The sequence below is a fragment of the Pristiophorus japonicus genome, chromosome 11 (assembly GCF_044704955.1).
Source record: "Pristiophorus japonicus isolate sPriJap1 chromosome 11, sPriJap1.hap1, whole genome shotgun sequence".
Taxonomy (NCBI): Eukaryota; Metazoa; Chordata; class Chondrichthyes; family Pristiophoridae; genus Pristiophorus; species Pristiophorus japonicus.
This window is the reverse complement of record NC_091987.1, coordinates 180,365,670-180,391,543: the sequence shown is the minus strand read 5'-3', so window position 1 is coordinate 180,391,543 and position 25,874 is coordinate 180,365,670. Positions and strand designations below refer to the sequence as shown.

General features: G+C 45.9%; 1 protein-coding gene across 6 annotated transcripts in view; it reads right to left on the bottom strand.

Annotated features, from left to right (window-relative positions):
* pknox2 (pbx/knotted 1 homeobox 2) overlaps positions 1 to 25,874 on the bottom strand; it is a 479,643-nt gene that overhangs the window by 369,327 nt on the left and 84,442 nt on the right. For 5 of the 6 annotated variants that reach the window (XM_070894335.1, XM_070894337.1, XM_070894339.1 and 2 more), the window contains one exon: positions 636 to 698. Coding sequence is in view for 1 of the 6 variants with exons in the window: in XM_070894329.1 (XP_070750430.1) it covers positions 636 to 698 (63 nt within the window). In the remaining 5 variants the exon portion in view is untranslated. Of the gene's footprint in view, positions 1 to 635; positions 699 to 16,557; positions 16,603 to 25,874 lie in introns of those variants that run through there. The other variant, XM_070894331.1, reaches the window with a different exon arrangement.

Sequence of the window (25,874 nt, the reverse complement as noted above, 5' to 3'; positions counted from 1 at the left end):
TTTTCAAAGTTTGCTGCCTGAACGATGTGGGATATCTGGGAGGATTGGTTCATCGGAAGGATTTGGAAAATGCAATAGCTGATGATGCAACAGGCTGCACGCTTTGGTCTTTGTTCATGCAGACAGTGCTGAGAATCACAATTTGTCTCTCTCGCCTTCAACTATGTTCAGCTCATGACTAGGGTTGCCATTGCCAGACCTCCAGGACTGTCCTGGCGTCTCCAGCAATTAAAGATTAATCTCCCGAGAAAATAATCAAAGTCATTAAAAATGTGGGGTTTTTTTCATTTTCTTAAAAACATTTTTTTATTAGTTATAACAATATTGGAGATGTGGAAAAAAAGGCTGTTTGGCTGACAGTCAAGAATCACCAAATCAGGTAATCAAGTGTCTGTTCGCTGTCCAGTCGGAAGGCGAGGATAGACATGTCGGGCGACAATCACGGGAGTGTAGGGGCGGGTGGTTCGAGGTCATGTGATGAAGCATCCAGGAACAAGTCCAATCAGAGTTGAAAACCTGACTCATGACATGCAGGAACAATACTTCTGTTGCGATTCTGCCTGGCCAGCATGTTTCAAAGGCCTCAGGAGTCATGACATATTGAAAGAGGTAAAGAAACACATCAAATTACTTACGATGGGGATTCCTCCGTGAAGTGCAAGGTTCTGAGGAAAACTTCAAATCCTTCCCTGGTGCATCTGTGGAAATACAAGATGACATATTGTTCAACTTAACCAGTTATTCGCTAGAGCCTCCAATATGGTTAACTCTAAAACTATAACAACCTGCCTTTATATGGCACCTTTAATTTAACCAAATGTCCCAAGGAGCCTCATAAATAGGCATAAGAAAATGGGCGCAGAACCAGGAAGGGAGACATTAGGAAAGGTGAGCAAAAGCTTGGGTGAAGTGGTGAGTTTTAAGAAGGCTTTTAATGGCGAAGAGAGGTGCAGAGAGGTTCAGGGAGGGAGTTCCAGAAAGTAGGACCAAGGTTCCTACCATGTTTGGTAGGGAGGAGGGGATTCTGGAATGAGAGGAGCAGAACATTCAGGAGAAGTTAGAGGCCGAAGTCATGTAACTATTTATAGGTAACACATTTATACAGCACCTTAAACGTAACAAGATGTCGCAAGGTGCTGCTCGGGAGCGTCATCAAACCAAAATTTGACACAGTCACAAAGAAATATTAGAATGGGTGACCAAAAGTTTGATCAAAGAGAAAGGTTTTAAGGAGAATCAAAAAGGAGGATAGAGAGGCAGAGAGGTTTAGAGAGAGAATTACAGAACTAAGGACCGAGGAAGTTGAAAGCACAGCTGCCAATGGTAGAGCGATGGAAATTATGATGTGCAAGAGGCTACAATTGGATGAGTGCAAAGATCTCAGAGGGTTGTAGGGCTGAAGGAGGTTAGAAGTTTCAGGTGGAGTTGCTCCAATTTTTTTTTTGGAGCAACTAGTTTAGTTGGAGTATCTTAGAAATCGCGATTCTCGGTATTTAGTTTGCTCCAGTTCTAGTGAGTTCGTTTAGTTTTGTTTTAGTACAGTTTTTTTTCAAGCCACTTAGGCCTGTTTTGCAAGTTTAGGCAGCGAAAACTTACTCCAAACTAACTTAAAAAAGTGGACACTTACTCCATTCTCAGTTCTGAAAAACCTTACCTAGAGTTAAGTTCAGTGCAGGCACAGCCAGCGACAGGGGTGGGAAACATTAAACACAAAGGACTAAAGCATTAAACACATCACTTATAATGGCCTAAAATCTCTTGTGATGATATTTTGCCTTATATCTGCTGAGTGAGGACAGTTGTTTCTCTTTTTATAAATAAGCAAGTGTAGGCTTCCGGCTGAGGCAGATACATCAACATCACCCGGGGTGGGGCGGGGGGAAGAGTTAGAGGATTTTACTATACACCTTCGCAACAACATTAAAGAAGCATAAGTACATTTAATACACGAAGCACTAAACAAAGCACAAAAAGTGATAAGCAATTAATTAATAAAAAATAGAAGGAACCCTGCATCTAAAGCACCAAGACCAAAGTAATAAGCAACCAATCAATAACAAATAAAAAATAAGTCCTAGCTTTATGTGAAGGGAAGGTGTCTCTGTCAGCCTCTCTCTTTTTTGTCCATGTCTCTCTCTCTGTCTCTGACAGTGAGGGGTGGGGGGAGAGGGGGTGGGTGGAGGAGTGGAGGAGGTAAGGAGGGAGGGAGGGAGGGGGGGCGGGGAAGGAGGAGGGAAGAGGGAAGCAGTGGAGGGAGGAGAGGGGGTGGAGGAGGAGGTGGAGAGGGGTGGAAGGGAGGGGGAAGAAGAATAAGAACATAAAGAACATAAGAACATAAGAATTAGGAACAGGAGTAGGCCATCTAGCCCCTCGAGCCTGCTCCGCCATTCAACAAGATCATGGCTGATCTGGCCGTGGACTCAGCTCCACTGACTCGCCCGCTCCCCATAACCCTTAATTACCTTATTGGTTAAAAATCTATCTATCTGTGACTTGAATACATTCAATGAGCTAGCCTCAACTGCTTCTTTGGGCAGAGAATTCCACAGATTCACAACCCTCTGGGAGAAGAAATTCCTTCTCAACTCGGTTTTAAATTGGCTCCCCCGTATTTTGAGGCTGTGCCCCCGGGTTCTAGTCTCCCCGACCAGTGGAAACAACCTCTCTGCCTCTATCTTGTCTGTCCCTTTCATTATTTTAAATGTTTCTATAAGATCACCCCTCATCCTTCTGAACTCCAACGAATAAAGACCCAGTCTACTCAATCTATCATCATAAGGTAACCCCCTCATCTCCGAAATCAGCCTAGTGAATCGTCTCTGTACCCCCTCCAAAGCTAGTATATCCTTCCTTAAGTAAGGTGACCAAAACTGAACGCAGTACTCCAGGTGCGGCCTCACCAATACCTTATACAGTTGCAGCAGGACCTCCCTGCTTTTGTACTCCATCCCTCTCGCAATGAAGGCCAACATTCCATTCGCCTTCCTGATTACCTGCTGCACCTGCAAACTAACTTTTTGGGATTCATGCACAAGGACCCCCAGGTCCCTCTGCACCGCAGCATGTTGTAATTTCTCCCCATTCAAATAATATTCCCTTTTACTGTTTTTTTCCCCCCCAAGGTGGATGACCTCACACTTTCCGACATTGTATTCCATCTGCCAAACCTTAGCCCATTCGCTTAACCTATCTAAATCTCTTTGCAGCCTTTCTGTGTCCTCTACACAACCCGCTTTCCCAATAATCTTTGTGTCATCTGCAAATTTTGTTACACTACACTCTGTCCCCTCTTCCAGGTCATCTATGTATATTGTAAACAGTTGTGGTCCCAGTACCGATCCCTGTGGCACACCACTAACCACCGATTTCCAACCCGAAAAGGACCCATTTATCCCGACTCTCTGCTTTCTGTTCGCCAGCCAATTCTCTATCCATGCTAATACATTTCCTCCGACTCCACGTACCTTTATCTTCTGCAGTAACCTTTTGTGTGGCACCTTATCGAATGCCTTTTGAAAATCTAAATACACCAAATCCATCGGTACACCTCTATCCACCATGCTCGTTATATCCTCAAAGAATTCCAGTAAATTAGTTAAACATGATTTCCCCTTCATGAATCCATGCTGCGTCTGCTTGTGATTGCACTATTCCTATCTAGATGTCCCGCTATTTCTTCCTTAATGATAGTTTCAAGCATTTTTCCCACTTCAGATGTTGAACTAACCGGCCTATAGTTATCTGCCTTTTGTCCGCCCCTTTTTTAAACAGAGACGTTACATTAGCTGCTTTCCAATCCGCTGGTACCTCCCCAGAGTCCAGAGAATTTTGGTAGATTATAACGAATGCATCTGCTATAACTTTCGCCATCTCTTTTAATACCCTGGGATGCATTTCATCGGGACCAGGGGACTTGTCTACCTTGAGTCCCATTAGCCTGTCCAGCACTACCCCCCTAGTGATAGTGATTGTCTCAAGGTCCTCCTTTCCCACATTCCTGTGACCAGCAATTTTTGGCATGGTTTTTGTGTCTTCCACTGTGAAGACCAAAGCAAAATAATTGTTTAAGGTCTCAGCCATTTCCACATTTCCCATTATTAAATCCCCCTTCTCATCTTCTAAGGGACCAACATTTACTTTAGTCACTCTTTTCAGTTTTATATATCTGTAAAAGCTATGGAGGGGGTGGAGGGGAGAGGGGCTGAACGCAGGGAGTGGGGGTCGGGGGAGGGTGTGGGGGGAGGCTGAACATCCTGAGTATAACACACTTAATTTATTTAAATTTGATGTTCTATCAATTCTTCAAAACGCAATAATGTTCTTGAAATGTTGAGGTCAAGCATTCATAGATCAGGCAAACAGTATACATGCAATAGTACTTAAAGATACATATAACACATAGTACTTCGGGAACTCAAAACGCTTTTCAGTTCTGTGCTCAGTATTTCAGGCCGATCAAACCCTAACCATTCCACATCTCATTACAAACTGCCAGTTTTTATACATTTCACTCATGTAAATTCGCACATTTCGGCATTAAATAATTATACCAAAAGTTAAAAAAGAACTCCATAAGAGAAGAATCTATGACTTTACAATAACTTCACTTAGCCTAGCACGTATGTGCAGAGGTCCCGGCACTGTTTTCAGCGCCGGGACCTGGCTCCGCCCCTCACCCCCTGTGCTGCGCTACACCAGGGCCGAAGACGTCCTGAGGAGCTTGGAGAATTACAAGATAAGTTTTCGATGCCCTTTTTACAGGGGCATGGAGCAGCGAGGCCATGTAGAGATTTAAACACAAAGCATAAAGATTGTAAATTCGAGGCGCTGCCGGACCGAGAACCAATGTAGGCCAGTGAGCACAGGGAGGAGTTTCTGTGCGTTAGGATACGGGCAGCAGAGCTTTGGATGAGCTGAAGTTTATGGAGGGTGGAAGGTGGGAAGACAGCCAAGATGAGGACAAGGACTTTAGATGTAATGCTTTGGGGGAACAGGGAGCCCTAATCAGTGCAGATTAACAAGGATGGGGCTGATGAGTGAGTTGTACAGGTTATGAGTGGCAGAATTGTGGACAAGTTAGAGTTTATGGAGGGTGGAGGATTGGAGGCCAGCAAGGAGAAGTCTGGACGTGATAAACACGTAAAAGAGTTTTAGCAGCAGTGCAGCTGGGGTACAGCAGAGGAGGACAATGGAAGTAAGCATTCCTGGTGATGAAAGTATATGGGTTTTAAGCTTAGCTAAGGTGAAGTGATTCTCGTACATCACGGAGGGAAAAACTTTGACTACAACCATTTGCACTCTTTAAAGGCTGGATTTAGGAGCTGCATGTTGGGCCCCAGTGACCAGAGGCCAACTGAGGGGCACCCAGAGGAAAAACTGAAGAGCGGCTTGTGCAAATGCTCACAAGGCACAATCATACATAGGCCCATCAGTGAAAGGAGACATTTTCCAGGCAAAAAATATTTAAACGGGCGGCTTGTTGGCCACCTCTTTTTTTGCAGAGAGCTGCTGTCGCAAATTTCCACTCACAGACTAGCAAGACTCCCCGGCAGAAACTGGGGTGGTCCACCTGCGGCAAGTAAATAACTCGGGGCCAAACGAGACTCCAGTTGTAGAGCCGGCAGGGATGTTGCCAGAATTCTTTCTGGTCGATCTGTCAGCCAGGTAACAGTATACATGCAATAGTACTTAAAGATACACATAACACATAGTACTTCGGGAACTCAAAACGCTTTTCAGTTCTGTGCTCAGAGTGTGGAAGAGTATTTCATGGCTCTGGGTCCATATGTCTTCTTCACCAATACCTGAGTCAAAATAGAACAGATATAACATCTGCAAGGTATGACCTCAGTTGGACTGTGCCTTGCATTTTATTTGAGCTGAATCAGTTTAAGTTTAACCGAGTTGAAGATCAAACTTAGGGGCCGAAATTGCCCCTTTCTATAAGGTCCATGGCCGCCTGAAAGCGGCAGCCAAGGGTCGGTGCAGACTGGCTGCCGAGTCTCCGTGTTGGGGCCGGCCTTTTTGAAATTGCTCTTCCTCCGTTTTGGAGCGGTGTAGGGGCCCGCTCTGCCCATTATCCCGCCACGGCATACACACACCGACCCCTTACCAACCAGCGGCGACTCCTTCCCGAAATTGCCCTGCGGGAAATTGCCCCTTTCAAAAATTGCCCCACGGGAGTGGCACTGCCGCCAGTCGGTGCCCCCGACAGCTTTGTGTCGGTACCCTTTCTGTGCTTTGGCGGCGCGGCTGCCCTTAAAGGGGAGGTGGCACTGCTGGCAACTCCATGTTTTTTTTGTCGGCTGACTGCCAAGTCGGGACAGCAATTATGGCCGCGGGTTTGGCCGGGCCGCCAGCAGGCAGCCTGGCACCCCCTCTTGGGTGCCAGGCCGCTGGCCCAGCCAAAATCCTCCCTGGTAGCCCAGTGTTTGCCACTAAAAAGTGGCTGCAGAGTATGCAGCGGCTCTCCCCTTTAACTGAAGGGGAGGGATGTTGTGATGTGCCAGCGCAATGATGTCATCAGCATGATGCTCATGACTTGCAGCGTCAGTCACTCCGCCCCGCCCCGCTAGTGATGGCCACTCCGCCCTGCCTCCACTTCTGCCCCAATGATGAGGCCACTTCCTCCCTGCTTCAAAAAAAGGCACGGAGTGCCGAATTTTTCCGGTTTGGCCGCCCCATGGGACACTTCAAGAACAGTAGGTGCGATTCGCTTCAGCCGGTGGGCAATTTCGGCCCCTTAGGCTCTTAGCAGTAAAGCCCAGCACTTCACTGGGTACCAATGCTTGTGCATATTTAAGATTGAACTAAAAGAGTTCTCATCGCAGCTTAACTCACTCTTGGACTCACCAGAACCCAGGACACCCAAGCTGGATTTCACTCGCCAGAGTTGTTTCTTGTGTGGGAGGGGTGGACTTATTTTGTTAACCAGGTGAAGGTTGAGAGTTCAGGGAATTGGGACAATTTTCCATGTTTGGCACACAATTCCAGGTTTTACAGAGGAAGGTGAAAGTAAAATTGTAAGAGCGCATCAAGAAGGATGTGGAAGGTAAATATTCAAAAGGACCCAGCTTTTAAAATGTTTAAGGGGACTACCAAGCCCAGATGCTATGTATCCCAAAATACTGAAGGGAAGGGATAGCAGAGGCATTAACTATTCATTTTCTTTCAAAATAGAAATTGTACCATAGGATTGGAGCATGGCAAATATTGTACACCTATTCAAAAAAGGGAAATGGAATAAGCCAGGAAATTGTGGAACAGCTAGTCTTAGGCCATGAATGGAGATCCGGAGGGAAATGGAGCAATTTGCCAAGCACCACAAGTAAAGGTGAGGAGACTTAGAAGAGGGGACTGAGTGAAACGTAGCCAAGTATGCTGACGATACAAAGATGAGAGGAAGGGCAATGTGTGAGGAGGACATAAAGAGGCCGCAGGAGGACATAGACAGGCTAAGTGAGTGGGCAAGAATTTGGCAGATGGAGTATAATGTTGGAAAGTATGAGGTCATGCACTTTGGCAGAAAAAAATCAAAGAGCAAGTTATTATTTAAATGGAGAAATATTGCAAAGTGATGCAGTACAGCGGGACCTGGGGGTACTTGTGCATGAAACACAAAATGTTAATATGTGGCTACAGCAAGTGATCAGGAAGGCCAATGGAATCTTGGCCTTTATTGCAAAGGGGATGGAGTATAAAAGCAGGAATATATTACATCCACTGGTTCCCCCTTATCTACCCTGCTAGTTACACCCTCAAAAAACTCTATTAGATTTGTCAAACACTATTTCCCTTTCATGAAACCATGTTGATTCTGCCTAATTGTATTGTGATTTTCCAAGTGCCCCGTTACCACGTCCCTAATAATAGATTCTAACATTTTCTCCACTACTGACGTCAGGCTGACTGACCTATAATTCCGTGTTTTCTCTCTCTCTCCTTTCTTGAACAGTGGGGTTACACTTGCGACCTTCCAATCTACATGAACCGGCCTAGAACCTGGAAGATCAAAACCAACGCATCCACTATTTCTGTAAGCACTTCTTTTAAAACACTAGGATGTCAGCTATCAGGTCCAGGAGATTTATTGGCTTTTAATCCCATTAATGTATCCAGTACCTTTTTTTTAAACTAATATTAATTACTTTAAGTTCCTCACTCTCATTAGAATAGTGGTCCCCCAATATTTCTGGTATGATTTTTTGTGTCTTCTACTGTGAAGACAGATACAAAATATTTGTTTAACATCTCTGCCATTTCTTTATTCCCCATTATAATTTCTCGTCTCTCGATCTCCAAGGGACCCACATTTACTTTCGCTAATCTCTTCCTATTTACATACTTGTAGAAGCTTTTACAATATGTTTTTATATTTCATGCTGGTTTACTGTCATATTCTATTTCCTCCATCTCTATCAATTTTTTGGTCATCCTTTGCTGATTGTTCCAGCTGTTTGACATTAGAGATGCTTCCATGATTCACCACATTTAAAAAGTACTTGGATGTGCACTTATAGTGCCATAACCTACAGGGCTATGGACCAAAAGCTGGAAAGTGGGATTAGGCAGGATAGCTCCTTGTCGGGGATAGCTCTTTGTCGGCCAATGATGGGCCAAAATGGTCTCCTTCCGTGCTGTAAATTTCTATGATGATACGACATGGAACGGTTGGGCAATACTCTCAGCCAAAAGGGCCTTACAAAACGAGCACAGGCTTATAAGTCAGTAACGTGGGTGCTGATGGGAATAGTTATTAATGGTGACACTGCAAGAGAGCTGGCTTAACCTCAATGACTAGCATCACTGCAGGCAACAGTTTAATAAATGGTATGAACCATTTTTTTTTTTAAAGTACTGAGTTTGGGGGAGGGAAAAATCATGTAACATGCAGAACAATGAGCAGAGGGAAGAAGATAATGGTGTTAAAACACTAGACATAATACTGTCCAAGATATTTACATTTTTGCAATTTTAGGGCACTGAGTCATCAGTTCTCATACAAGCTTTTACTCCATCCTAACATTACCAACTGCAAGCAGACCAGAGAAAAGGATTCCGTTTATTGCTAAACACCAACCAATTACTATCTTGCAGTAATTGGCATTTCCAGAGTTAGTCTTGTTTCATTATTGACTTGTGACTCCGTTTAAAACAATTGGAATTCAATCCAAATTGATTTGTAAAAATGTCCATTTTAAGGGGCTGAATAGTTGCACTTTTTCCTCTGAAACTCTTGTTTGAATCAAACCTCAGATTGTAACAGATTTTATCTAGTTCCTTGTGGCCATAATTTGGTACAAATGGACAGTCTCATTCAGAGAAGTCACAGGATAACTAGCATGGGCAATGGAACGAACTTGCTGATGTAGTAGAGTACTCTTCTGAAATTGGTGTTTAGGCATGTTGTTGGGACAGTATAGCAAAGGTTGCACCTCAGCCAGGGAATAAAATGGGGAAACTCAACCAAGAAGAGGCTCCCTTGATAGCTCAGTGGTGAAGACACCATTTTCTGCGGTAAAAACACTGAAGGCCCAACACAAACTCATCTCATGTCCGACTGATCATTTTCTGCTTGGAGGTAGAACTGGAACTGAAAGTGAGCACCTTTTCTTTTTCCGCCCATCAACAACATTTCTATACAAGAGTACAACAAGTTGCATTTATATAGTGCTCTTAACGTAGTTAAACATCAAAAGGCGATTCACAGGAAATTTATCAACCAATATTTGGCTCCTAGCCACATAAGGAGATATTAAGTCAGATGATCAAAAGCTTGGTTTTACGGAGCATCTTAAAAGGAGGAAAGAGGCACGGAGAGTTTTAGGGAGGGAATTCCAGAACTTACGGCTCAGGCAGTTGAAGGCACGGCCGCCAATGGTGGATTCAAGTCAGGGATATGCAAGAACCAGAATTGGCCGAGCGCGGAGATCTCGGAGGGTTTAAAGGCTGGAGGAGGTTATAGAGGTAGGGAAGGTCAAGGCTATGGAGGGATCTGAAAACAAGGATGAGAATTTTTAAGTTAAGGCATTGCCGGACTAGGAGTCAATGTAGGTTAGCATTGGGGTGATGGGTGAACTTGGTGCGAGTTAGGATAAAGTACGACTTAGGATACGGGCAGCAGCGTTTTGGAGGAGCTCAAGTTTATGTAGGGTAGAAGATGGGAGGAAGCCAGGAGAGTATTGGAATAGTCAATAGTCAAGTCTAGAGATAACAAAGGCATGAATGAGGGTTTCCGCAGCAGATGAGCTGAGGCAGGGGCGGAGACGGGTGGTGTTCCGGAGGTGTAAATAGGCGGTCTTATTGATGGCCGCGGATATATGGTCAGAAGCTCATCTCGGGGTGCACCAAGGTTGCAAACAGTCTGTTCAGCATCAGACAGTTGCCAGGGAGAGGGATGAAGTTGGTGGTTTTTGACGGGGACCAAAGACAATGGCTTCGGTCTTCCCAATATTTAGTGGAAGGAAATTTATGCTCATCCAGTATTGGATGTCGGACAAGCAGTCTGACAATTTATATACAGTAGAGGGGGCGAGAGAGGTAGTGTAGAACTGAATGTTGTCAGCGTACATTGGAAACTGATGCTGTATTTTCGGATGATGTCGCCGAGGGGCAACCTGTAGATGAGAAATAGGAGCGGGCCTATAGGTCCTTGAGGGGATACCACAGGTAACAATGCGGGAGAGAGAAGAGAAGCCATTGCTGGTAATTCTCCAGCTATGATTAGATAGACAAGAATGGAACCAGGCGAGTGCAGTTGCACACAGCTGGACGATGGAAATGCGTTGGAGGAGGATGATGTGGTCAGCTGTGTCATAAGGCTGCAGACAAGTCGGGAAGGATGAGGAGGGATAGTTTACCTTTGTCACGGTCACATAGGATCCTGTGTTACTATGACTGTTATCCCTTTTATTAATGTAAAAGTTCCAATTTTCAAATCCAATTGGTCTGCATTAGAGGGCCAGTTCAGGGCTCAGAGATTTGGTCATGGGTCACCTGGTAGCTTGTGGGTTACAGAACCAACTCTTCAAAACAAAAAGCCTCAACAATTTCAGACATTAACCTAGCACCTGCTCTGACAATGTCCCATTTTCAGCGTGATCCAGCTCATTTAAATTCCGGTTTTAGGATTTGCCAGTCCCTGACGATGCCCATCTGAGTTAACAATAGTCCATTACACCACCAGCCTGCTAGAATTTACTTAGGCAAATTAATAGAAATTTAAAAAAAAAAATCTATGAAGCTAAAAGCTTCAACTCAACATGATTTACTCTTTCATCATTGCAGTGCAGAAAGCCAGGTTCTAACATTCAGACCGTTGCCAATACCCCAAATATCTCCCAACCAAAGGAGGAAATCAGTAAGTTTTTTAAATGCCAAAACAGAGCTTCCCTATTGGGCCAGCTGGTAAAATCACCACTCAGAGTGGGAGATTCCAAATTCGATCACCAGTCGCTCAGCCAAGGCCAATGTTTGGGGCGCTACAATTGGCCTCAGTGCCCCTGGCCTAAGCATTGGAAACATCCATCTGGATTCCTATTATGCAGAAACCCCTTACTGGGAAGGATACAGAAGTGGACTAGGCAGGGTTCAGCTGCAATTCCCCTTCGGTCAAATAATTTGCTGAGACTCAGATGAAAAATGGACACTTGAATGAGGTAACAGAGGAGACCTGTGGAACCATCCCCCAGCATGAATCAGGATGAGCGTTGGAGACATCCTTAGGACCTGCAGCAGGGAAGTGAGGGCACTGCAGTTAACTGAAGGAGGAATGAGATGCTCCCGACAGAATATAGGCCTATACATTATTCATTAGTGTTACACAACAAAATTAAACCCATTAAAGTAAACAGTACAAATTAAACATGTGAAACAAGAATACAGCTAAGTGACAAGGCTCTCGATGGCTGAGTCACTCCCAATCAATACCAGCGACTTTTAGCTCCAGACTAATTGATCAAATGTGATATGTGACTAAACCTGAGCCGGAAATAATTTCGTAATCGGAGATTTCTTTTCTATATTTAAAAAAATGGTATCTGTTGCCATTAGAACCGGAAAACAGGTAACAAGCTGTGCTTGCCCGAAAAACTGATTCATGGCAAGAGAGTGTTAGAAATTATTTGAAATAAAATTAAAGGGTGAAATCTCTGTCAGGATCCCTTTTTACTATCCTGTGCCACTAATTAGGTGAATTATAAAGCTGTTTGTGGGAGCTTGTGAGAGTCCTTGGCTGAAGTGAAGTCCTAGGTGGAGAAAGTGCATCCGGGAGGGCGTTGAGCTCTTCGAATCTCAACGCCGAGAGCGCGAAGAGGTCAAGCACAGGCAACGGAAGGAGCGTGCGGCAAACCAGTCCGTCCCACACACCCCTTCCCTTGGTGAATATCTGTCCCATATGTGACAGAGTCTGTGGCTCTTGTATTGGACTGTTCAGCAACCAAAGAGCTCACTTCAGGAGTGGAAGCAAGTCTTCCTCGATTCCGAGAGACTGCCTATGATGATGTGGGAGCTCGCTGTGCGCATTTCCTATATTACAACAGTGGCTACACGTCAAAAGTACTTAATTGGCTGTAAAGCTCTTTGGGACCTGAGGTTGTGACAGGTGCTAAAGAAATGGCGCATTACAATTTTCCTCACTCGTCAAGACTTATGGTTTCAACAGTACCACGCATTCTCTAGAACCTCGCCCAATTGGCTGTTCTTGACATATAAGCCGAGATAGTAAGTGTGATGCACTATTCGACAGTGAGGGGGTGAGAACATCTGGACAGTGTATCCGACTGTCTTTATTATTCACTTGTGTATTTTTCAGTAGCTGTCACTGAATAGCAGCCAGGAGCAGGGAGGACCCTGGCTGATTTATTCCCTCCCCAGCTCAGTGACGCTCAGCTGCACTGCTCGAACACTCCGCAGGCGAGATCAGCTGAAGACTGATCAATGAAGCTGGAACCTTCCATCCAAGTACGACAACTGAACGGTTCAGTTAAAATGAAGGAAAGCTCGGCTTCCCACTGGTTTTCAATAACTTTTAAAAGAAACAATTCAAGTATCTTCAAAAGTCTTATTTCAAGTTTTGCGGTGCTATATCGAGATGTCAAATTGTTTGAAGGTATTTTTCCAAATATTCCTTCCTATATCAGGATGATCCAAGTGCGCATCCAGAATTCAAATTGGAAAAGAAACCAATCAGTGTTGGAGCCTAACTCGTGTCTTCAGCCTGCGTTTTATACAATGGATGGCTCAGAGTTAGATCTGCGAGTAGTCTTCCGATTTTATGCCGTTCTTCCCTTTTAATTCAGATTCCAGCAGCCCAATGTCCATGATCCAGCCCCCATTGTTTGCACTCGTGAATCAGTTTTCACAGGCACACAGTTAAACCTGGAGGGAGTAGAGGAGGGGGGTCTTAATACACTGCCGTGTGGTGCTGACGGAGTGCTGTCCTGGTGGAAAGACAGCCTGCGTAGTTTGAATGTGGAGCTGGGAGGAGCAAGGTGGAGGTGCGATTGTGGCTCAAGTTCCAAGACTTGCTTTGGTGATGGTAAAAGTTCACTAAAAACCTTAATAAACTCGCTAATTAACAGAACAGAACAAGTAGGGTTCAGATTACCTTTCAGAAATTTCTCCAAAAAAAAGTGTCCAGTTCAAAATCAAACTCCAGAGAGAAATTATTACACATCTCTCTCTCGCTACAATTACCTTCAACCTAGATTTCTTAATTTTCAAATCTAGCCATAAGGTACCAATGAAGAGAGTTCACAGATAATTGCATAGTTTGTTTCTCTACAAGTGCAAGCTTCTGACTTGGATTAATGATGCAATAAACTTGCTATTCTGCCCTAATTGCAGCATATTTGTTGTAAGGGGGATGCCAGTTAAAATCCCATTAGATAAATGCAATGCTCCAAGTGATACGTCCTTATTATACAATATAAATGCACACAAGGCCCATGCTTGAGAGGTCAGTCTGTGACCTATCCTTTATTCCATAGCACTCAAGTGATGGAAGTGGGTGGAGCTTCCCCTTTTATATCTGAAGGTCCAGGTTAGGAGTGTCTCCCACAAGTTCACCACCTAGTGGTCATTGTTCTCACAGTGTACAACTTAGGTCAGATTATACATGGGTTACAATGCTGGTTGACACCAAGTATTGCTGATATTATTTGCATCGAAAAGCCAAACTAAATCTTCTACTTTGCTTGAAATCAGAATACAGAAGGGAATTAATGCTTTTAAACTTCAAGACTATTGGAGGTAAAAGAAATTACTGTTTCCAAAGGAGGTGACTCATGCCAGAAAGAGTCATTCTTCATGTGTGAGTGTTACCAGACTGTTCAATTGGGAGGGGGAAGGTCACAGCAATCAGTAGTGGCTGATTTCGAACCCCCTTCTGCCCACCTAATCAGTGACACCAGGCCATTTGTAGCACCCCATCGCAGCCCTACTACCATGTCAGCTGTGGCTGAGTCGGTAGCACTTTGGCCTGTGAATCAAAAGGTCGTGGTTTTAGGCCCCATTCTAGAGACTTGAGCACAAAATCGAGGCCGCCACTCCAGTGCAATGCCGAGTTGGTGCTGCACTGTCGAAGGTGCTGTCTTTCAGATAAGACATTTAAACCAACACCTCGTACACCCTTTCAGGTGGACATAAAAGATCCCATTGTACGATTTCGAGGAGCGGGGACGCCGAAATTCACCGTCCCCGAAGGGACGGCTACCACGGAGTTTGGGCGGGCGACCGAAAAAAAAACGATCGGCCACCCCGGTCAGATGATTTTCCCTCCCGAGCCATATTCAGCTCGGGGGGAATTTGAGCGGTGTGCACTTTCGCCAGAAACGGCGCGGTGAAGCCACTGTAAAGGTGAGTTTCCAGCGGAGAGATCTGCAGTGTGCGAGCCACTGAAAAGCGGAAAGGACAGGGATTTCCAGCTGCAAAACGGTAGGCCTTTTCCCAGCGGTGCCCTCGTGAGGTATTCGAGTCGGTGCTCGAACGGGACACCGCTGGAGTGTTGCCACGATCGGGGCCCTTTGGTAGGGAAATAGTTTTATTAATTTTAGTATTTTTATTTAAGATTACAGCATCCATTGTATTTATCTTTTAATAGTTTTATTAATTGTTTTGGCTCTATTCAACCTGCTGAGTGCTGCCCAGAGGTTTGCACATACTTTTGTACAACTTTCAGGTCTGACTCTTTAGTGAAGTCCTGTGGGCTGCAGAGACCTGCTTGGCAGGGTTCACCCGGAGGATGGGAGGAGTGTTGGGAGGCAACACCTGGTACACCTGCTCAGAAGCAGGGCAGCACTCAGGAGAAAGCGTCGCAGTCAGCACCGTGCACACAGACAGCGGGCAAGGGAGGCAGCAGCCATGATTCGTTCATTCTGTGGCAGACCAGTGTGCTCGCCGTCTTCGCCGGCCCGAATCAGGATTGCGGTTGGCTGCTTGAGGACAAGGGATATCCCCTGTACCCTTGGCTGCTCACTCCACTGCAGAATCCCAGGACAGCACCAGAGCATGCATACAATGACGCTCATTGTGCCACCAGGTGTATCATCGAGCAGTGCATAGGCATCCTTAAGCAGAGGTTCCGGTGCCTGGACCGCTCTGGTGGCACCTTGCAGTACTCTCCTCAATGGGTCTCCATAATCGTCGTGGTCTGCTGCATGCTGCACAACCTGGCCATCATGAGGGAACAGCCGCTGGAGGTCGAGCCAGCAGTACCACCTGAGGAGGAGGATGAGGAGGAGGTGCAAGAGGAGGAGGAGGATCCCAGTCACCCCAGAGCTAGGAGGCGTCGACCCATCACCACCCTGGAAGGGCCGGGAGCAGACTGGCCAGCACCCTCCAGGGAGGGCACGTCCTCACATATATGGAGGTGCTTGACACCTCCCCTGCAATCTCCATCCATGCATTATGTACTGGCGGTCTGTCAGATCTCCCCACGTCAGGAAACAGTATTCTTCTTCTGTCCTCCAGCTCCATATCACTGAACCTGTTGGATCTCCTTACACCTCTTACATTAGCCATTTTTCCAAACTCCTTCCCCCCTCAGGGCCTTGCTGAAAACCCTGGTCTTTAAAAAGGCCAGGGACCAGATGGCTCGTTAGAAACTCTTACCTGCATGCTGAATTTATCAATGGTGATAATGCTCAAATTAAGACAGCCACACCGCTGAAAAATCCACTTTGGAAGGGTTCATTAGCACTGGAACCCATTTGTTCACTTTTGGAGCTGAATATTGGGTGGCCCAGCCACAAAAAATTTCAGCACTAATGCCCACAAAAAGGTGGGGGGAGCACCAGCTTTCCAGCGGTACTGAATTTCAGGCCCAGGGAGTTCTCCCCAGTGCCCTGGCCGATATTTATCCCTCGACCATCACCACTAAAACAGTTTATCTGGTCAGAAATTACATTGTTTGTGGGAGCTTGCTGTGTGCAAACTGACTACATTATAACTATACTTTAGAAGTACTTACTTACACTTTGGTTGTAAAGCGTTTTGAGACGTTCTGAGCTTGTGACAGATGCTATAGGATGCTTTCTTACCCGCGAACAGGTAACTCGCCTTCCTGATTTAGGTGCTCTGCTTTCTACTGACCAGGAAGGTCCCAGATTCGATTTATTGTCTGTGTTAAGATGGTGTCGGATGCACTAAACCTGCTTACAGTGTCCTGGTGGTATGGGGGTTGGGGAATGAGGGCAGAAGGGGAAAGAAGAGAAACCATTTAGCATTTCAATTCCTACACTTATGTGGGCATCGAGGACGACAGAATTGGACTAGCTGCAATACACGACCCTCCTTTCTTCCCTTCCCTAAGAGACTGTCAACACTCACGCTTGCGAGAGACAGTGGAAGGAGGTCTGTTCGCATGGCACAAGATACCGCACCCCGCAACAGTCAGCGCATGAAGAGCAGAAGGGGGGAGAAGGGAAAATTGGAATTGAACTAATAAAACCTTAATTGTTTGAGAGACTAGGGCCATTTTGCAAGGCTCAGCATGCACTGTACCACCACACACCCAAGGACAAGCTACCACTTCTGGCCAAAGATCAACGACCTGAAACGTTAACTCTGTTTCTGGCTCCACAGATGCTGCCTGACCTGCTGAATATTTCCAGAATTTCTGTTTGTATTTCACAACTTCCCACTTGTTTTGCAACCACTTCAGTGCTTTTAAAAGCAAATGGTGTTAGGGCAGCAAATCTGTCTCCAATATTACTTGCAACGTAGGAGATTGGTTGAAAATTGGGCCCCGACTCCCTAGTCTCGAGGGACACAGCTCAAGTTTCAAAAGGATCTAAATGCAGAGCAGGATCATCTGCAGAATCTTACCGCTTCCCCTCATTCACCCTGGCAGATGTTGATATTTCAGACCCTGTTGATGACAGCAGCATCTAAAAATACAACGAGAGGCTGCCAACACCTCTCCTCAACCTCTCTGCAATCAAATGGCATTTCATTTTCCAAGAACAAGAAGGGAACAGCAACAGCATGTTAGGAGGAGTTACAGAAAGCCTGGTCAAAGAGGTGGGATTGAAGGCAGATCTTAAAAGTAGAGGGAGGCCAAGAGCCAGCAGGGTTGAGGCAGGGAACATCAGAGTATGGAGCCTAGGCAGCTGAAGGCATGGCCGTCAATGGGAGTAGTGGGGGAGGGAAAGGGAGGAACAAGGGATCCGAGCAAGAAGAACAGAGTGTTCGGGGGTGTGGCGTGATTGAAGGGCTGGTGGAGCTGAGAGAGAGAGAGACCATGCAGAGATTTAAACATCAGGATGGCAATCTTAAATTTGAGGCATTGGGGGACTGGGTGAGTGGGTCAAGGGTGAGTGGGACTAGGGAGCGGGATAGGAAAGTTTTGGATGAGCTGAAGTTTATGGAGGATGAAGAATGGGAAGCCAGCCAAAGAAAGTATTGGAACAGTCAAGACTGGCGATCCAAAGGCATGGATGAGGGTTTCAGCAACAGATGGACTGAAGTACAGATGGAGGCTGGCAATATTACTGTGGAAGTAGGCAGTCTTTATTGGGAGTCAAAATTGGATACCGAGGTTGCAAACAATCTGATTCACCCGACGACAGTGTCAGGGCAGGGAGATGGAGTTGGTGGCAGGCTTGCAGCAGGGATCAAAGAAGATCTCCTCAATCCTCCTAATGTTCAACTTGAGGATATTGTGGCTCATCCTAGACTGAATATCAGGCAAGTGGTTTGGCAACAGAAAGACAGCGAGGGAAGAGAGGTGGCGGAGAGGCAGAGCCGGGTGTAGCCAGTGTACAGGTGGCAGTTGACCCCATGTCAGTGGATAATGTAACCAAGCGGCAGCATGTAGCTAAGGAAGAAAATGATTGGGGTCGGGGATAAAACTCTGATGACGCCAGAGGTAATGGCGCAGTGACAGGAAGAGAAGCTATTGCTGGTGATACACAAGATGACGAGACCGACAATGTGACACTAAATCCTCAGGGGCTGCAGCTGCACTTCTGCACCACAGAAGCAACGTGCTGATCACTACACCACTGAACAGTGTGACGATGATCAGTGCCGTCCCTGGAGTGTCGCTAATGCACAAGGGCAGTCGAGATATTTGCATATTGTGCCCATTTGAACTGTGAAAAGTTGGATGGTGTATGGAGAGTGCATTTTGAGCTGGAGAGCACAAGGGTGAAGTACTGGTGATTACCAGTGCTTAAGGGAGGGGGAACAGATGATTTAAGCTGATAAATTGAGAATATCATGCAAGAGGAGTATCATGCACATTAAAGTGGATTGACCCATCTGTGCTTTCTCCTGTAGCATCTTGGTCCCAATAAACTAAATATGCAGAGCAACAACAGTAGACATCTTCCACAGACTGCTGGGGCTCATTTTTTCAACTTATATTTACGTAGACCCGTAACAGTCTCAAACAGCTTCACATAGTGTACAAGCGATAGGAGTTGGTTTCACAGACACAATTCCCCACACAAGTTCCTAATATGGACCAGGCGGTAGTGGAGAGGCAAGGAAGGGCAGGTATTTTGTCTCTCCCAAGAGATTGCCTTATTCAGTGGCTGCACCATGCCTGGATAGGGTGGGCTTGGGGAATGAGATGACCACTTCCCATGCTTTCTTTGTCATATGCTCCCAAAGAGAAGGTGGAGCAATTGGAGAAGATGTCACACCAAGTCAGAAACTTCAGCCAACCTGCTCTAGGGATAGAATACTGTTATGTATGTTAATGTATGTACTGTAACACTAGACCACTGAATGTACCTTCACACTGTATATACCATACCTGTACCACCAGAGGGTGCTACTGGTGGAGACATAAGGATCACTTGCACACCTCTTCCTTGGTTTTAACACTACCCTTAATTTCCCTTGTTAGCCATGGTTGAGCCACCTTCCCAGTTTTATTTTTACTCCAGACAGGGATGTGCAATTGCTGAAGTTCATCCATGTGATCTTTAAATGTTTGCCATTGCTTCTCCACCGTCAACCCTTTATGTATCCTTTGCCAGTCTATTCTAGCCAATTCACGCCTCATACCGTCGAAGTTACCTTTCCTTGAGTTCAGGACCCTAGTTTCCAAATTAACTGTGTCACTCTCCACATGGAGAGAACCATTCCCAAGTAAAGACAAAGTGCAAGGGCTTTGGGCACTCAAGTCGAGGGCCAGAGAACACAGTGCAAAAGCCTGTGGCACAAGACTTAGGGAGGAGTGTTGTTATGTATGTTAATACTAGACCACTGAATGTACCTTCACACTGTATACACCATACCTGTACCAACAGAGGGTGCTACTCCTGCACACTGCAGGTAACCAGGTATAAAAGGGAGCTCACCTCATTGTGTCCTCACTCAAGGAGCTGCAATAAACGGACTAAGGTCACTACAGTTCAAGTACTATCTCGTGGAGTCATTATTAGAGTGCTGCATATACTACAAATAGTCAGCCACAGGGCCCTCTGGGATTAAGCAGCCAAATGCTGTATATGGAGATCTCCTCTTCCCTAAATACAAGGAAAGCGGTTCAGTGGCAGTTTTATTGTCCAGGACAGCAGGAGAACGCCCTGCTTTCCTTCATATCTTGTCAGAAGATCGTTAGAGTCACCTAAAAGGCAGACAGGTTTGACATCTCATCAAAAAGATAATACCAAGCCCACTGGTTTGCAGTTCCCATAGAAAACTTCACTCCTTAAAACATTAGCATATATCCTGGAAAATCCGATGAGGGAGAAAAAAAAAAAACAGAATTTGTCTCAAGTCACCAAACAATAGTGGCCTTGGACATAACCTCTGACAACGCAGCACACCTTCAGCCCTATACAAGTGTCATCCCAGTTTATACACTCAAATCCTGAAGTGGGACTTGAACCTACAAACTTCTGCCCCAGAGGTGAATACGTCATCAACCAAGTCAGATAAATAGCCAAAATAAACTTGATTTGATGGCAGGCATGTGCAGTTTTGTTGTATTAGTTAAAAACTGAAAGGGAGTTTTCAACAACTCCCAAAATAATCATTCCAGTTTACAACATAATTAGATACATGATTAGGAAAGCAAGAGTATAACAAGACAAAATTAGTACTTTTCCAAACTCTCAATCCAATAGTCATTTGTCTACTAGACTCTTTACCACTTAATCTTCAGCGAGACATAGAGTCTACATAAATTTTGTATTTTTTTTTTTAAAAAGTCATATTTTTATTGAATTCAGCATTTATTTACATATTTCTTTGGCTCGCGTCACTTACGGAACAGACCTTCAGTAAACTTGTGAAAATAGTGTCAGTCTTGGCTCAGTTGGAAACAGTCTCAACTGAGTCAGAAGGTCATGGGTTAAACCTCATACCACAGACTGGAAGACTAGAATCGATGGGGGTCTGTTTCATTTATACTTTATTTAATATGCTGGCAAAGCGCAAGAAAAGTTCGTGGGACAGGGTGGGGAATTACAGGGTTAGGAACAGACCCCTGACAAGTGAAGTAATAATATCTAAACCCAGCCACTGAATTAATACCCTAATATTCATGTTAAACCCATAAATAATTTTGTAGCTGAGTTGGTAAAGGCAGTTTGAAACAGATCTATATAGGTCAGGGACGTTTTAAAAAAAATCATCCGTCTGGGTTCCTGTTGAAGCCTGGATCCAGCAATCCTTGCTGGAAAACTCAAAGTGAACAGAATGGTGCCAGGTCACCGTCACTTACTAAAATGCTTTCATATCTGGCCACACATCTTCGACCAGCGTCAGCTGTGGCAAGTGAGTAGCATTCTCATCTGAGTCAGAAGGTTGTGTGTTCAAGTCCCACTCCACGGACTAAAGCACAAAAAAAAAATCTAGGCTGACACTCCAGTGCAATGTTGAGTGAGCACTGTACTGTCGGAGGTGCTGTCTTTCAGATGAGACGTTAAACCCCGGCCCCGTCTGCTCTCTGAAGTGGACGTAAAATATCCCACGGCACTATTTCGAAGAAGAGCAGGGGAGTTATCCCCGGTGTCCTGGCCAATATTTATTCCTCAGTCAACATAACAAAAATAAACGATTATCTGGTCATTATCACATTGCTGTTTGTGGGAGCTTGCTTGTGAGCAAATTGGTTGCCGTGTTTCCTACATTACAACAGTGACTGCACTCCAAAAGTACTTCATTGGCTGTAATGCGGTTTGAGACAGGCACTATATAAATCCAATTCTTTCTTTTCTTTCTTTTCCATAAACTTCAGCCATCTACTGCTCATATCCTATCCCACTGCAAAAGTACCACACACACCCATCACCCCGGTCCTCTCATTAGCGCCAGGTCATCCAAATGCCATAAATTTTAAAAATTCAAATCTCTCGATGGTTCCTTTCGATCTCTGTAACCTTCTCCATCCTTACAGCACCTCCAAGAACATGGTTTTCCTCCAACTCTGAACTTGTGTATATCCCACACCCTTCACCTCACCATTGCCGGCCATCTAGGCCGTGCATTCTGGAATTCCTTAACATTTGAGCCTCTTTACCTCCCTATCTTCCTTTAAGGGCCTCTTTAAAACCTACCTCTTTGACCTTTCTAATATCTCCTGCTTCACAGCATCATTTTTTGTCTGATTACGCTTCACTGAAGTGCCTTTGTGACATTTGTACATGCTAAAGGCATTATACAAATGGAATTTGTCATGGGAGTTAGTAATTGTAATAGTCATGAGGATACAGATGCAAGAACATAAAAAATAGCAGGAGTCAACCATTCGGCCCCTCGAGCCAGCTCCGCCATTTAATAAGACCATGGCTGATCTGATCATGGACTCAGCTCCACTTCCCTGCCCGCTCCCCATAACCTTTTGTTCCCTTATCGCTCAAAAATCTGTCTATCTCTGCCTTAAATATATTCAACGACCCAGTCTCCACAGCTCTCTGGGGCAGAGAATTCCATAGATTTGCAACCCTCCAAGAAGAAATTCCTCCTCATCTCAGTTTTAAATGGGCGGCCCATTATTCTGAGACTATGTCCCCTACTTTTAGTTTCCCCCAAGAGTGGAAATATCCTCTCTACATCCACCTCGTCAAGCCCCCTCATTAACTTATATGTTTCGATAAGATCATCTCTCATTCTTCTAAACTCCAATGAGTATAGGCCCAACCGACTCAACCTATCTTCATAAGTCAAGCCCCTCAGCTCCGGAATCAATCTAGTCAACGTTTCGCGAGTTGGTCTTACCGCAGGTAAAGGTTACACAGCCAGATCGGGAATGGGTGATCAACAGGAAGAGCAGTGCAAGGAAGGTAGTGCAGGGGTCCCTTGCGGTTATCCCCCTGAAAAACAGATACACCGCTTTGGGTACTGTTGCTGGGGGGGGGGGGGGGGGGGGGCGGGGGAGGTGTGGATGACTCACCAGGGGAGGGTAGCAGCAGCAGCTGAGTTCATGGCACCATGGGTGGAGGGCAGGAAAAAGGGCAGGAGAGCAATAGTGACAGGGGATTCAACTGTAAGGGGAATAGACAGATGTTTCTGCGGCCACAACCGAGACTCCAGGATGGTATGTTGCCTCCCTGGTGCAAGGGTCAAGGATGTCTCAGAGCAGGTGCAGGGCATTCTGAAAATGGAGGGTGAACAGCCAGTTGTCGTGGTGCATACAGGTACCAACGATATAGGTAAAAAACGGGATGAGGTCCTACAAGACAAATTTAGGGAGCTAGGAGCAAAATTAAAAAGTAGGACCTCAAAAGTAGTAATCTCAGGATTGCTACTAGTGCCACGTGCTAGTCAGAGTAGGAATCGCAGGATAGCTCAGATGAATACGTGGCTTGAGGAGTGGTGCAGTAGGGAGGGATTCAAATTCCTGGGACATTGGAACCAGTTCTGGGGGAGGTGGGACCAATACAAACCGGACAGTCTGCACCTGGGCAGGACCGGACCAATGTCCGAGGGGGAGTGTTTGCTAGTGCTGTTGGGAAGGAGTTAAACTAATATGGCAGGGGGATGGGAACCTATGCAGGGAGACAGAGGGAAGTAGAATGAGGGCAGAAGCAAAAGATAGAAAGAAGAAAAGTGGAGGGCAGAGAAACCTAAGGCAAAAAGCAAAAAGGGCCACATTACAGCAAAATTCTGAAGGGGCAAAGTGTGTGACAAAGACAAGCCTGAAGGCTCTGTGCCTCAATGTGAGGAGTATTCGGAATAAGGTGGACGAATTAACTGCTCAGATAGCAGTTAACGGTTATGATGTAATTGGCATCACAGAGACATGGCTCCACGGTTACCAAGGCTGGGAACTCAACATCCAGGGGTATTCAACATTTAGGAAGGATAGACAGAAAGGAAAAGGAGGCAGAGTGGCATTGCTGGTTAATGAGGATATTAATGCAATAGTAAGAAAGGACATTAGCTTGGATGATGTGGAATCGGTATGGGTGAAGCTGCGGAATACCAAGGGGCAGAAAACACTAGTGGGAGTTGTGTACAGTCCACCAAACAGTAGTAGTAAGGTTGGGGACAGCATCAAACAAGAAATTAGGGATGCATGCTATTGTGTTCCTAACACAGATGAGACTGTACACATGGAGGTTAAAGTAACAGTAACCTCAGTCTTTATTAAGACACTCCAGAGTGAGGAACAGGCCTTAGGGGCCGGCTTATATACAGTGCTCCCAAGGGATGCTGGGATCCCTTGGGACTTCAGGGGATGCGCTCCCTGGTGGCGGAACATGGGAGTGCATGCATTACAGATAGACAACATCACTCCCCCACCAAGGTCAAGGTGAAAACTATTTACAAGGTGAGACGGTCGGGAGCCTTTTTTTCCCTGGTGGACCGCCTCGGTACAAATGTCTGTTCTGGCGTGTTGGCTGTGCCCTCGCTGGGCTGGTGTGTTGTTGGCCCTGCAGGGCTGCTGGGTGAGCCTGGCCTTGCTGGGCTGTTGGGCGTGATGTCAATTTCCTGGTCCAGGGTGGTGTCGTTGATCCTTTGGGTGTACGTTGTGGGCTCGAAAAAGGTGGTGTCTGCTGTGGGTTGTTCAGGGCAGTCTGTGAACCGCAGCCTCATTTGGTCCAGGTGCTTTCTGAAAATTTGTCCATTGTCTAGTTTGACTACAAACACCCTACTCCCTTCTTTAGCCATCATCGTGCCCGCGATCCACTTGGGACCATGACCATAGTTTAGCACATACACAGGGTCATTCAGATCAATTTCCCGTGACACAGTGGCGGAACCATTGTTTACATTTTGTTGCTACAGCCTGCTCTCTACCTGATCATGCAGGTTGGGGTGAACCAGCGAGAGCCTGGTTTTAAGTGTCCTTTTCATGAGTAGCTCAGCCGGGGGTACCCCTGTGAGCGAGTGGGGTCTCGTGCGGTAGCTGAGCAGTACTCGGGACAGGCAGGTTTGGAGTAAGCCTTCTGTGACTCGTTTAAGGCTCGGTTTGATTGTTTGTACTGCCTGCTGTGCCTGCCCATTGGAGGCTGGTTTAAACGGGGCCGAGGTGACATGTTTGATCCCATTACGGGTCATGAATTCTTTAAATTCGGCACTGGTGAAACATGGCCCGTTGTCACTGACCAGTATGTCAGGCAGGCCTTGGATGGCAAACATGGCCCTCAGGCTTTCAATGGTGGTGGTGGCGGTGCTTCTCGACATTATTTCACATTCAATCCATTTTGAAAAAGCATCCACCACCACCACCAGGAACATTTTACCGAGAAACGGGCCCGCATAGTCGACATGGATCCTCGACCATGGTCTGGAGGGCCAGGACCACAAACTAAGTGGTGCCTTTCTGGGCGCTTTGCTCAACTGAGCACGCACGCCACATTGCCGTACACAGGACTCTAAGTCAGAGTCGATACCGGGCCACCACACGTGGGATCTAGCTATCGCTTTCATCATTACTATACCCGGCCGGGTGTGTGCTGTGGAGATGGAGATGAACGTCTTCCTGCCCTTTTTGGGTAGCACTACGCGGTTACCCCACAACAGGCAGTCTGCCTGAATGGACAGCTCGTCCTTTCAATGCTGGAACGGCTTGGTTAGCTCTTGCATTTCAATGGGGATACTGGCCCAGCTCCCATGCAGTACACAGTTTTTTTTACTAGGGACAGCAGAGGATCTTGGCTAGTCCAAGTCCTAATCTGGCAGGCTGTGACAGGTGATTTATCATTTTCAAACGCTTTCATGACCATCAACAAGTTTGCAGGCTGCGCCATTTCCACCCCCGTGGTGGGCAATGGTAGCCGACTGAGAGCATCCGCAGAGTTCTTGGTGCCTGGCCTGTGGTGGATGGTATAGTTATACGCTGATAGCTCGAGTGCCCACCTTTGTATGCGGGCTGAGGCATTAGTATTTATCCCCTTGTTTTCAGCGAACAGGGATATGAGGGGCTTGTGATCGGCTTCCAGCTCAAATTTGAGGCCAAACAGGTACTA